Below are 13,337 nucleotides of genomic sequence, written 5' to 3'. Positions count from 1 at the left end.
AATGGATCTAAATAATACTTAGATACTTCTATTACTTCTAAAGGTGAACCGAAGCAGACAGGAAGTTGCAAGAACTTGTTTGTGTATTCAGTCCTAAATAGATATTTATAAACTAACTTTCTTTTACTAAATTTCTTATTTACATTTTCAATAAAAATTGAATATATATTTCATGCCAGTATTTTTTTCTATTTTCATTTCAGAAATATCAAGATCTGGTAAACCTCATTGCTCTTTGGGCTGTGAAAATGGGGGCCAGTGTGTGGGTTATAATGTCTGTATGTGTCCGGTAGGCTATAAAGGGGCCATGTGTCAAAATGGTAAGTTTGTTTCAGTCTTTTATAATTTATGGTATATTCCATTGTTTATACATCCAAAACTTTTATGGTTCAGAATTTAAAGTTTTTCAATGAAACAATGCTCTACGGTGATGAGGCATTGTCATTTATACAAATTTAATTGTAGCCCTGAAAGTTTAAGGTAAAAATAATAATAAAAATGATAATAATAACAACTTTATTTAAAGAGGCAACACAGTTAGGCAGGCCCTGTCTTCCCTATGAGCCTCTAGTTTACTTGGTATATGTGTTTGATTGCTTATTGGTATTATTTTATTTCAGCTGTTTGTCCCGATGGATGTGGGTCTCGTGCAAAATGTGTTAGTCCTGGACAGTGTGAATGTATACACCCATACACTGGTAAAAATTGTTCAGAGAAGAAGCACAGAGTACAGTGTAAATCTTCATGTTTAAATGGTGGACAATGTCGTAAAGGCAAATGTAAATGTCCCCCAACACATTATGGCTCTTCATGCCAGCATTGTAAGTATACTAAGTATTCTTTATTAAAGGCATAACTAGTCAATTATAAACATGTCGCAATGTTATTCTTTATTAAAGTCATAAATAGTCAATTATATATGTCATATTGTTATACATTATCATCTTAGTGGAATACCTGGCTAACTCTTATTAAATTATATAAGTCCGAGTTAACCAGTTACTTCACTAAGATGACAACTTATGGTATGATGTATGAAACAAGTTCAAATTTTATCAAATGGAACTGATTGTCTTCTAAAATAAGTCAAAATTTTATTTATTTAATTTATTTTTTGGCAATAAACAATGGTATTTGAATAACGTTTAGCTTATCAGTTTTAAAGAAAAAGTCAAGCAACTACTTAGAAGTAACCCATTGTGTCAATGTTCTGATAGGTATCAACACCCAACTTGGAATACTTTCTTTTCATAGTGTGGTGCAGTGTTCTAAGACAAGGGACATTATTCTGAAAGTTATATTGTCTGGAGTTATGCCCCTTTTTAACTTGTATTTAAATTGTGTCTAAATTTGTTATTGAGTGTCACTGCCCTTAAAAGATGAATGTTCCCAGACAATAATAAGTGAATCACACAGGACACAACAATTTGCCCTTGGATAAAAGATGAAAATAGTTTTGTGAGGGTTTGATTAAAATCCTCTGAGAAATGTAGGAGAAAAAAAGGGGCCCAGGATTTTGCCAAAAATGATCCTTACAATTATTTGCCAGGGCACTTAATGTCAGTAGTTCTTTCACAGTTTATTTTAAATGCCGTGCAAAATTTAGGACACATGAAATTTGTTGTTCCTGCCCGTCTGCCAACATGCACCAATCTTACACCTAGATTTATCCTTAGGAAAATTTGGATAAAAAACGAATATGATATGTAGTGTAACTATAAAACAATTCACCTATTCTTTGTTTCTTTTCAGTATACAAGCACTTATTTTTGTCCCATTTGAATCGCACAGAGAGATGAAGAATTCCATGTGTTCATATCGTATCACTGCCATCAATACAGTCCCGTCTGCTTCACACATGATGCCAATCCATTGTACAGAAACGATATGACAGTGTCATCTGCAACATCCAAATTTGTTGTTGTCACTTGATGTGACAGAGTTATCGCATATGCTGAAAACGTTTTGACATTTTGCTGACCGAAATTGTTGGTGTTGGCTGAAAAACCAAATCACTTTTATTGTCTGCTTAACGAATAATGTTGTTTGTACCTTCCGGGCTTTTGACGTCTGCTGACTGTAATAGTGTTGTAATGCATCAACCAATAGTGTTGTAATGCATCAACCAAACATTTGTGATCTACTGACTAGAAAGTGGGATGTTGTTGTTGTTTTTTTTAAAAGAGTAAACCATTTGTTGTCTGCTGATAGTAAATTGTTGTTTCCTGTCTTAATGCTGATTTAGATCTGCAAACAAAGTGAAAATGGCATACAGTAAATCACGATCTTCAACAAACGGTTTCAACTATACTACACATTTTGAGTTATATCAGAATATTACAGTTTAGCTGTGGTAATGTTTTTTTTTATATTTTGAAGCATAATGTTTACTGTCAAGGTCCTAAATTTTAGACAAGAGTTTGATATGCGGTCTTAATAGCTCTTGAAACTTTTTTTTTTTTTTCGGTTAAAATTTACTTCTTGTTTTTTACCCAATGGCCAAATATGGCTAATTTCTGCAATAGGTCTTCTTAATGAGTGGAATCATGTGTTGAAACTTTAAAGATATCTTGTGCTGTGTTGTTCATATTTTCATGTGTATATAAAAATCATCAATCTCTGTGTCCACATGAACATTTATTTTACCTCTTGTTTCAATTTTACCTTTCTAGTGTTCACTAAGTGTCTGTGAAGTGTGAAGAGTTTTTATATCGGTTTAAATTTTATATATGAGGCGGGGAAAAAATGGCAGAAATAAATAACAATGTTATGAGATATCAACCATGAGTTGCTTTAAAGAAAGATTACAATGTGTTTTAGGGCACTTTTTCATTCATATTTCTTCCCACAAAAAAAACTATACATGTAACTACATTACATTTTTTTTGTCACAGATATCTTTCAATGTAATAAGCTAAATTGCTAAAACACAATGGTATGGAAACTATTTTTTGTGGGTTTCTTTTACATAATAATGTTTTTGTTCATTTTATTTTGGATCCACAAAATATTATTTCATGTTTTTTTTCCGTATTAGCAATAACATAATCTTGAAAGCTTTGTTGTAATTCTCATATTTCATGAACATTGTTTTTTTATATTGTTTAGTATATTACTAATAATTGTTGTTTTATGAAGTATTTATTTATTACTATATCAGTGCATTTACTTTCATTTGTATGTATATATACATGTATGTGTAATTTTTTTATGGTATATCGTAACAGCTTTTCCGATACATTAAGAATGTAAAGCCGTCTTTGTATAAATTAGAGATTTCAATGTTATTTGTTTATGCCTGTACATAATTGTGTAAATATTTTGTACATATTGCATTATTTATATTCTTTATATATGTAAGGTATCAATGTTATGTTGTTGTGTTGTTTTTATGTGATTTTTTTCGTCTAATGCACCATTCAATCTTCAGCAGAATCGGTGAAGATCTGGTGTAAAAGAGGAATAGTGGGTTCATTATATATAACTTTCAAAACATTTTCCATAAGGTTTGGAAAATTAAAAATTATTTCGCACTGAGCCCCCTCCCCACTATAAGATGATGTTATATTGGTGATATTATTGGATGTTTGTCTTCTATTAGTGAAATATGGCATTTAATGTTATGGTTATTAACACAGCACTGGTCTGAATTATCAGTAATGTATGCTTTAAAAATATACATAAGCTTTTCGCCTTTTTTTCCTACTGTATCTTACTATGTTGCAATATCAGGTTATGTCCAAACTCCTTACAGTGATAACCTCCCTTGGCAGACCGTAATTACTGCCTTCACAAATGTCACATAATGATGAAAGTCACATGATATCACATCGAAACTCAAATGTAAATATCGACTGTTACATAGAAAATCTAACATTATTTTTCTCTTTCTGTTTTATTTTTAATTTTCAGTACCTATGTTTATAATAGTTTATCAAAATATTATCAAATGTATACAAAATGATGAAAAATAAATTCAAAAGCTAACAAATATTCTTAACAAAATATTGTTAAACATGTGTGTGGTGGCAGAGATCTCTGTACTGATAAGGGGAGATCACTGTGTAGGAGATTGGGTTATGTCATGCTTAGATTTGTAATAAATACAAGCCTCGCTCTGCTTCTATAGAATAGATTTTTCTTTTATTTTTGATTAGATTTTGGATTGTTTTAGATCCAGTTGATAAACAAGGGATTTTCTTCATTGTTTTTTTTACCAGAATGGTATTTAATGGTGAATCCAAGTTATCAGAACTAAAGATGCATATATTTTGCTTTTTTGTTTTTGGCAGGCAGAGTTATAGCCCTTTGATATTTAGTTTAAAGTAAATCAGAATTTGGGCAACTTGCAAACTTTTTGGCGCATTTTTTACAAGTTTGATTTGAGTAGGATCTTTGCTTCATTTATCTTTTATCTATTTTCTCTTGAGAAGTTAAGAGATGTAATGTTCAGTGGTATAAATGGAGGCTGGTTATTTTCTTGATTATAAGAAGAGTCTGGTCTACTAATATTGTGTTAAAATGGTGTAAATTTTTATATGCAAAGCTTAAATACTACCTCATGTAATCACAGGGCTAAATTAACAGTTTTTGTTGTTTATATGTGATTTTTTTGTAGAATGGTGTATAGATATAAAGTGGTAACTTGGCATTTTGTATCTTTAAAAATCTTTGGTTAAACCACCTGCTGAATTTCTTTCACGGACTTCCCCCTCTTCGAATATGGAACAATCTGTTTGATGTTTCAGGAATTTCAGTATCAAATTACAAAGAAAATTGTAATACCAACAGTATAGAGCCTGTTCAGACTGCATTGATCATTTGATGTACAGGCTGACCTGGCTTCCTACTGATGACAAAGGCTAATTAATCATTTTTGTTACCAGAAGATTTAGGGTATTTAAACAGTTCTCAGTTGGAAATTGTTAAATTTTTCTTCTTGGTTTGCTAAAAATGATATTTTTGGTTTGGATATATTTATAAAATGAGCAGAAAGAAATAGGTCACACAAATAAAGAAGTTAATTTCCATATTGTACCGCTACTACAGTTCATGATAACAGGCTTAAACAACCTTTTCATATTTTAGAACATCACTCTATGCCAATCAATTTGATTTGCAAGATCTATTTGTATATCAGATTTTTAAATTCCTCAACAAAGAATTGTCAAGTTGCTGTTTTATCTCTATAACAAATGGACTGAAAGTGTCAGATATAAATTATATAGTTTTATGTGTAGTTATATTTTTGCTTGTTCCTTTGAGAAAATACCCTGTTCTAAGAATGTTTATATTTCACATTTACATTTTACTCTTTGGGTTTAATAATTAACTTTTGGACAGTTTAGGTATGATTAAAATCATTGTATTGAAGAATACTTACTTTAGAGCATGACATTTTAGTTTAGTACTCTTTCTGCTTTTTTTGTCAAAGTTGTTGTTATTAACTGTTTTCGAAAAAAAGTAATGAAATAATGATAGCTGGAGATCTAAGCTGAAGTTCAGATGTAGGATGATTTGATTTACAATTATTAATTACAATATTACAATTATTTTTTAACTAGAAAAATTGGGATTTTTTTTTCTTTCATTTTTTGTAATCATGTTTCATTAGTAATGAGATAGAAAATATACAACATTAAGCAATTGGTTTTATACTAACAGAATTTTTTTTTACTTTTGTCTGTTTTTAATTTCATAAATGAGTATGACATAGCGATGTTTTATTGACAAACTAGTACATGTAAAAACTTTGAGATTTCAAAACTTTCAGCAATTTTATAACTTCGTGCAATTTTCATTTATGATTTTTTCCCCGTTATTTTCTTTAGCAATTAGCATAGGACATTTTGTAATTCATTCACCAAGTCATAGGATACTGCTGTAAGTAATATATCACTTTATCTTTATTTTCATGTGAAGAATATACGCATTTGGATTATTTCCCTTTATTTTTATTTGCTCAGGTTAGTTTCATCAATTTATGGACATGATTGAAATTTTACTGATCTTTAAAGAAACATCTTAACTAAATTTCATTTTGAAACAGAACAATTTTAGTATTACAACAATGAATATTTGTAAGCCCTATTAGGTGAATTTAATGGTTGCTTTATAAGGGAAAATTAATGGTTTCTTTATTAACGAAAATTAATGGTTACTTTATAAATGAAAATTATTGGAATTTCATTGTTACTGTAATAATAAAAATTAATGGTTACTTTATAAATAAAAGTTACTAGTTTCTTTATTAATGAAAGGAATAGAATCTTTATTAATGAATTTAATGGTTACTTTATTAATGAAATTAATGAATTCTTAAATAATGAAATTAGGAGATGATAACTACATATTAAGGAAGGATAACTCTGACTAGAGACTAAGGAAGGATAACTGGTTTGAGATTGTTCGATGTTTTTCAACATGTTAATTCAGATGGCATAAAAGCTTGATCCTACTTCTCTATATTGCTTTTTATTCTGTAACTGGTATACCTTGTACATGTAACATTTATTTTTTGTTTAAATGTAGCTTAACGATTATTGTTTTATTTGATGAAATATTTTTAAGATACAGAAATCCTTTGTTGTTATCATGTATATTTAAAGATTAAAGAAAAATGTTGCCTGTGACAGTTTTGTTTGTTTTTTCTCATGTCATTTAGCCTGGGCCTTTCTAAAGGACAAGTGGTAAAGAATGGGCACCCAAGTAGAGCCAAGGCTGTTTCTTAGGCTACATGTAGATGGATAGCTACCTCACATAAAAGAATCCAAAGTCTCTATCAGGATTTGAACCCAGAACAGTGAAGGACAAGTTGTTTGAAGTCAATGACCGTAATCACTCAGCCACAAACACCCAACAATTTTAAATCCAAAAAGGGCCACATGGCTTTCAATCACTAATCCATTGCTTAAATTTCATGATTTTACTTACATAAATTGCAGAGTTGTAAATTAGCTATCAAACCACTATATTGTCAACATGGCCAAATGTTATAAGAACGCTAGCATAACACTACAAAGAACAGAGTGATCAGTGATCACATGTGTCGCCTCATGATAGGCAATTACATGCTGCAGCTACCAAGTAGCAGGAGACACAAAAATCATTTACAGGGCAAAACACATTTTTTTACTCAAGGGCAATAACTCTGCCAAAAATCATTCAACCCAGAAACTTGTGTAATATGCGCAAGTACTTCAGCTACCGATCAAGAAATTGCATTAGTGTTAAAAGAAGAGAAATTTTAAAAGTAACAAGAGCTGTCACAGTCGAAACTCGACTAATTAAATACTGGATGCAGTAAGGAAGACAAAACTATGAAAGAAAACTCAATTATGATATAAATATATATCTTCTTATGACAAGAAGTTATAGTTGTTAACATAAATTCCAAGTTCAAGGGAGAATAATTCTGGGAAAAAATCACACTGAAGTTATGGACCTTGTCACACAAAATGTGTGTAATGAAAAGATATAATATATAAGTTTAAAGTAGATACCTTAAAAAGTAAAGAAGTTATAACATTTCTTAAAGAAAATTCTAAGTTCAAAGGGAGATATATCTAAAAATATTGCTTCAAGAGTTATGAACCTTGTCACATAAGATGTGGTTGATGATAGGAATATGTATTTGAAGTTTGAGGTAGATACCTTTAAAACTAAAAAAAAAATAGTAACAAATAACATTTTTAGGTAAAAAAAAATGTAAGTGAATGGGAGATAATTCTTGCAATATTGGTGCTAGCATTATGAACCTTGTAACATAAGATGTGGTTAATAATAAGGAACATATATTTCAAGTATTAAGTTGATCCTTTAAAAATAAAGAAGCAACAGTAAAAAATATTTTAAGTTCAAGGGGAGATAAATCTGAAAATATTGGTGCTTGAGTTATGAGCCTTGTCACATAAGATGTGGTTGATAGGAACATATATTGAAGTTTGAAGTTGATGCTTTAAGAAATGAAAAAATTATAGTGAAAATCTTTTACTGCACCAAAACTTTAATCTGAAATCAGGACGTGGACACCGGGGCTAGTAGGACAGCTCTCCATATACTTTGTATAGTCAAGCTAAAAATCATTTACTGACAAAATTGTCCATTAATATGTACTTCAACATTTATTATGTATTTAAAGTGCCAATCAAGAAAAACTTTTAAGTTTAATTGACTGAGATAATGATGATAAGTAAAATGAAAGATTGTGTAATAAATTTATTTATTTACTGAGAATGGGTTTTCATGTGTTTACGAAGGTTTCCTGCAAGTGCACATTTATAATCACATAACTGACACATATAAGGTTTTTCTCCTGTGTGTGTTCTTGTATGCAACGTTAACTCTTTATTGGAATAAAATCCTTTGCCACATTTTTCACAGAAATGGTTTCTATCATTATTATGTCTCCTCATATGATCCGCTAAACCTTCTGAACGTTTAAACATTTTCCCACATTCTGTAAATTCACATTTATACGGGAAATCCTCTGAATGAACCTTGGCATGAACTTGCTCTAGGGATTTCTGTGTTTTAAAAGATTTACCGCATATTTCACAAGTAAATGGTCTTTCAACAGCATGGACTATTTTTTTGTGTACCCTTAAATTACCCAAAGTGCTTAGTCTCGCATCACATATATCACATTTGTGAAATTCACGGAAATCACTGTGAGCACTGTTCCTATGACTTAAAAGATTTGATGAGGAATAAAACTGAAGTCCACAGTGATGACAGACGTACGGACGGTCACCCGAATGTTTCCTCATGTGAATCTTCAATGTCTGCGCTTCTATTAAGTTTACCACAACAGTTTCACTTTTGGTTTTCCTTAAAAATGATATTTCCAAAAATGAGACCCCGATAATTGGGGTAATACCCCGACGTGGGAAAGTTTTTTCCCCAAAAACTCACAAATTTAAAAAAACATTTCCCCTCTTTTCTGGTATTTTATTTTAACTCCAAGAAACCTAAAATGTTTAATTTGCATTCCTTACAATGAAAAAACCCACCCCTTTAAATTTTTCTTCTTTTTTTGGGTACTGTTTTCTGAAAAAAATGTCATTTTTTTCTTGTATCCAGTTTTTTCTCCTTTAATCTCATCCTACCTTTCATTTGACTTCTTGTCATACAAATATTCATATCTGCAGCTCTCTTTCTTTTACTTTTGTAGTCATTCTTGACATTATTTTCTACAGGAAGAGAATCTAGACTCGCGCTAGGTTTGCTATTACCATACATGACTGACTTTGAATCAACGTTTTCTAGTAAATCTGCATCATTTAAATTGCTTAAGTCAGAGGAAGTCTTGTTTTCATTGGTTAACATATTGTTGCTTCTTGTATCAGATTTTATGTTAGTTATCATTAAATCACCGCCTTCGACTACTCCATTCTCCCCTTTAATTTCATTTCTGGTTTTAAACCTAGAACTATCAAGATCAACAACATTGCTGCCGGTTTCCAAATCACTGACTGATCCAGTTCTCACCCCATCTTCATCATAGACATTAACAGAACCAGTGCTGGTACCATTTTCCTCTACAGCTATACTTTCAGAAGAGCATGGCTGGTTCCTAGCTAAAATGTCTGGACTATTACTACTATCACTTAAATCGGGTTCAATACCACACTGATCAGTTTTATCACAATCAGAACTTACTGCAATCAATGTTGCTTCCACAAAATGCTGAAGATCAGAGAATATTTCCTTTTGACTATCTGAAACAAGATCACCATTTTTTATGCTGGATCTTTCACTATCAATTAATTTAGCTTGTGGTGAATCCGTCACATCTAAAACATTAATATCATCTTTCCTCTGCAAACTTGGGCTTGAGTTTGGTTTTGAACTGTAGCCTTCATATTCAGAAACTGAAAATACACATAAACATAATCAACTCAACTATAAAGCAATAATAAAACATCAAGATAAATGCATGCAACTTTACAAGCTTAAAGAGAATAATAAAGCTATATCTTATAAAATATTTTCATAATTTTTTTCTACAGTAAAAATATATTGGTTCCATAACCTTATGGTTGATGTTTTAAGAGTTGTTACATAGAATGTCTGTTATTCAACACACATGAAAATTGTACGTAAACAGAATAAAGTGATCCAGAACAAAATATTCTCCTAGTTTAAGTAGGGTTTCATCCATTTAGCAAATGTTTCATGCATTTGCTTTTAAGGCAATTTACTCTCATATTTGTTTCATACAAACATTTTGGAAAATATTCTTTTTCAAAATTCAAACAATAATTTTTGCAGCAGATAAACGGCTCTTTAAAACTACAATTGAATTAGGAAGTGTTTTACTAGAAAATGACTATTTCACAGCACCTGCAATAAAAATTTAAGAACAAAGCTGTTACTTTTTTTGAAGTTCATAGCACTACAACTCTGACATATTTATCAAAGTTTTATTTCTTTTGTATCTAATTTAAAACTGTAAGAACATCTATAGGATATGCTTGGTGCTTCTATTAGAGCCTTGAGTAAGCTGAAAGAATTCTTTGAGAGTAAATACTATGAAATCTTTTTATAATCCCAGTAAAATACATTGATAACACATTGACTGTACCTTGATATTTATTGAAGTTCCATCCATTGTAAACAAACAATTCTCTGATTGCCAGTTCCTGCTCTAGTGATACATAAAGTGTCAGCAAGTAACAATCCATTGTTCTTAAACTGAAATTAATAAAATCATATGTACATGTAATAAACTATAGACAGAGCATAAATACCACTTTTTTAATCAGTATACAACAGGTAATTGATTGTTTACTATTTAAAAAGAAGCTATCCGTTTTATTCTTGGACAAAACAAGACAGGATTATCTACATTTGCTAGAAAAACCTGTCACACAATCCCCATGTACGACAAGACACCTGCTTTAAATGACCTCTTTCTTGCGCACCTATTGTGAATGCTGTTCTCAAGATTTATTTGCTCTTATGAATGATTAGTTCTAAACTCACATGCTTCTATGAGAAAAAAATGCTAAATGACCATATTAGTTTTAGTTATTTCATTCTGAAATATGATTTATTAGTAATATGAAAGAAAAAGAATAAAACACAAACTATGGTCACAGACAGGAATAGTCTTACTAACTAGACTTGTCAAAGAGACATTGTTTTTGAACGAGTGATGTCTTTTTCCAAGTCCAACCACTAACTGCATTTTTTTAAACTGACACTGCCCAATTAGTTGTTGGGAGTGATAACTAAGCAATGCAAGTTACCAGTGTCTATTCTAGGAGGGGGGATTCACTCATATTTTTGAGAATTCCCCCCTATTTTTTCTGAGGAAGGGGGAAAATTTTACATAGAGAAAGAAGGAAAAAGATAAAAAAATGTAATAAATTCTCTCTTGTCAATAAAAATCCTCCCTGTTTTTCGAATCCTAGAATAGACACTGGTTACACTTGATCTTGATATTCCTGTCTGTACCATCAGCCAGTATAAGATGCATATACTCTAAAATCCGCTACTGTCTAAACAACTGTATCACAACACAAAGTCTTATTAATCAGTTTATATGACCTGGGACAAAAGTCATACATATGGTGGCTGATTTGGTACACTTTGGGTGTTGCGTTGTTGATAGCGACAACACAACTTATATCGATATAGCCTTTTCCTCTTGACGCTAGCAAAAGATGTCAAACAGTGCGTTGTCGCACTGTTGTCTTGTAGCCCTGCAGACTTCCCGAAATACGTCGGTCCTGCTTTTATCCGCAAATGTGACAAACCAGGGAAAAAACGAAAATCTACGTCAGAGGAGCGCGCAGAACAGCAGTAAAAGGATGAAGAGAATAGACCTGAGACAAAATTTAATGAAAAATGGAAGCAGGACCGTGAATCGTTGGTGTACGACAGAGAGGAGGTGAAAATGCGCTGTATGGATTGTACAGATTTTTACAGCAAAAAAATTAAACTCAAGTGTCTTAAAAATACAAACACAAGATTTCCTTTGATTTTGATTTATTTTATTCGGTCTGACAGATTTCGTGTCGGTCTGACAGATTTTCATGGTTTGTCAGACCGAATGTCTGACACTTTTTGTAACTTTTGGGAAGTCTGGTCCTGTCACTAGCAAAGCATGCTAAACAGCGCTTTGTCATGTGGTGTGTTGTCGCCATGGCACCCTGTTGCTTGGCTTATATTTATACAAATAGCCACTGTCCTTCTATTTGAGCCAAGCAACAATGTGACATCACGACAACACACCGCATGACAATGTGCCGTTTGGTATGCTATGTTAGCAACAAGACGACAACGCGGCTGTCACCTAGCAAAACATGATACACAAAAGTGTTCCAAATCAGCCACAATACATATGCCTTATTCTCATCGATTCGTGCCTTCTCATCGATTCGTGACCTAAATAATTGTCTGGTATAAATACTTCTGCAAGGACATTCACCATCCGAAAACTACACAAGTTTTATTAGACACTCGATTTGACAATTCTATCCAATCAAAATGCGTAATTGAACAGGTGTAAATGACCTTACCCTACAATCAGCTGGCGACCTAATTACTTTAAAATATTCGATATTAATGTTTTAATTTATCAAACACACTTACACTTAAGCCAAAAAAATATTCATTATGCTGTAAGAATTTACTTAAGACTTTGAAACATATATTGATCAGATCGGGCTGAAAATAACCATGCGAACATTTAGTGGTGTGAGCACCTATATTTTGATGACGTCACAGGGTGAATCGGATTTCACGAATCGATGGGTAAGCGTCCAGCTGAGCAAGACAGTCATGGTTGACATGTTCAGTTGCTCTAATCTTTGAGCGGTTGTTTTTAGAAGTAATTTAAAGTTTGTGAACTTTTAGATAATGAATTTATTTAACAAATGCACTAATTGAACTGTATGTATGTCTGATATTTGTTGTGCAAGTGCAATTTTTCCAAATAAGAGTCACGAATCGACGAGAGAAAAGCATACATGTACATGTATTATTTAACTCCGGAGAATAAGTGTCCAAAAGTTCAAACATTTGATAACTGAAAATATTTGACCCATGAATATGTTGCACACTTTAGTATAAACAAACACTCACACCTTTTCCTTGAATGACAAACTCACATAACGCAGGTAAATAACAAATTTATCTGGATTTTCTAGTAGAAAATTAAAACAATGTTCTTGTTATTTACTTCCGGTTTTGAAGCCGATTTGACGTATTATTAAACATTCTTATTTTTACTGATATTTGTTTTAGAAATTAAGAATAGAATTCGATATATTCAATTATGGACTAAATGTTATACGTCTATATCACAAACATTATTAATGACTTTCTTT

General features: G+C 31.6%; 2 protein-coding genes across 2 annotated transcripts; both read right to left on the bottom strand.

The window, feature by feature from the left end:
* Positions 1-2,110: 2,110 nt before the first annotated feature.
* LOC132750979 (zinc finger protein 675-like) lies at positions 2,111-8,789 on the bottom strand. Its single transcript, XM_060741071.1, has 2 exons — positions 8,230-8,789; positions 2,111-2,247 (listed from the first exon to the last, which is right to left on the bottom strand). Exons 1-2 carry the CDS (start codon positions 8,766-8,768, stop codon positions 2,178-2,180), a joined length of 609 nt encoding a protein of 202 aa, XP_060597054.1. The 5' UTR covers positions 8,769-8,789; the 3' UTR covers positions 2,111-2,177.
* Positions 8,790-9,060: 271 nt separating this feature from the next.
* On the bottom strand, positions 9,061-13,202 carry LOC132750988 (uncharacterized). Its single transcript, XM_060741089.1, has 3 exons — positions 13,093-13,202; positions 10,586-10,695; positions 9,061-9,872 (listed from the first exon to the last, which is right to left on the bottom strand). Exons 2-3 carry the CDS (start codon positions 10,683-10,685, stop codon positions 9,061-9,063), a joined length of 912 nt encoding a protein of 303 aa, XP_060597072.1. The 5' UTR covers positions 10,686-10,695; positions 13,093-13,202.
* Between the last annotated feature and the right edge of the window lie 135 nt (positions 13,203-13,337).

The sequence above is a fragment of the Ruditapes philippinarum genome, unplaced genomic scaffold (assembly GCF_026571515.1).
Source record: "Ruditapes philippinarum isolate M1 unplaced genomic scaffold, ASM2657151v2 ctg997_1_1_1_1, whole genome shotgun sequence".
NCBI classification, from domain to species: Eukaryota; Metazoa; Mollusca; class Bivalvia; order Venerida; family Veneridae; genus Ruditapes; species Ruditapes philippinarum.
The sequence above is the reverse complement of the archived record's forward strand: the minus strand, read 5'-3'. Positions and strand labels throughout refer to the sequence as shown.

Excerpts from the sequence above, each read along its gene's own strand:
- LOC132750979 (XM_060741071.1), bottom strand. The coding sequence starts at position 8,768 with ATGAGGAAACATTCGGGTGACCGTCCGTACGTCTGTCATCACTGTGGA. Across the intron at positions 2,248-8,229 it reads CACATGAAAACCCATTCTCA|ATCTAAATCAGCATTAAGAC; the intron begins GTAAATAAATAA and ends CTTTGTTTGCAG.
- LOC132750988 (XM_060741089.1), bottom strand. The coding sequence starts at position 10,685 with ATGGATTGTTACTTGCTGACACTTTATGTATCACTAGAGCAGGAACTG. Across the intron at positions 9,873-10,585 it reads GAACTTCAATAAATATCAAG|TTTCTGAATATGAAGGCTAC; the intron begins GTACAGTCAATG and ends GTGTATTTTCAG.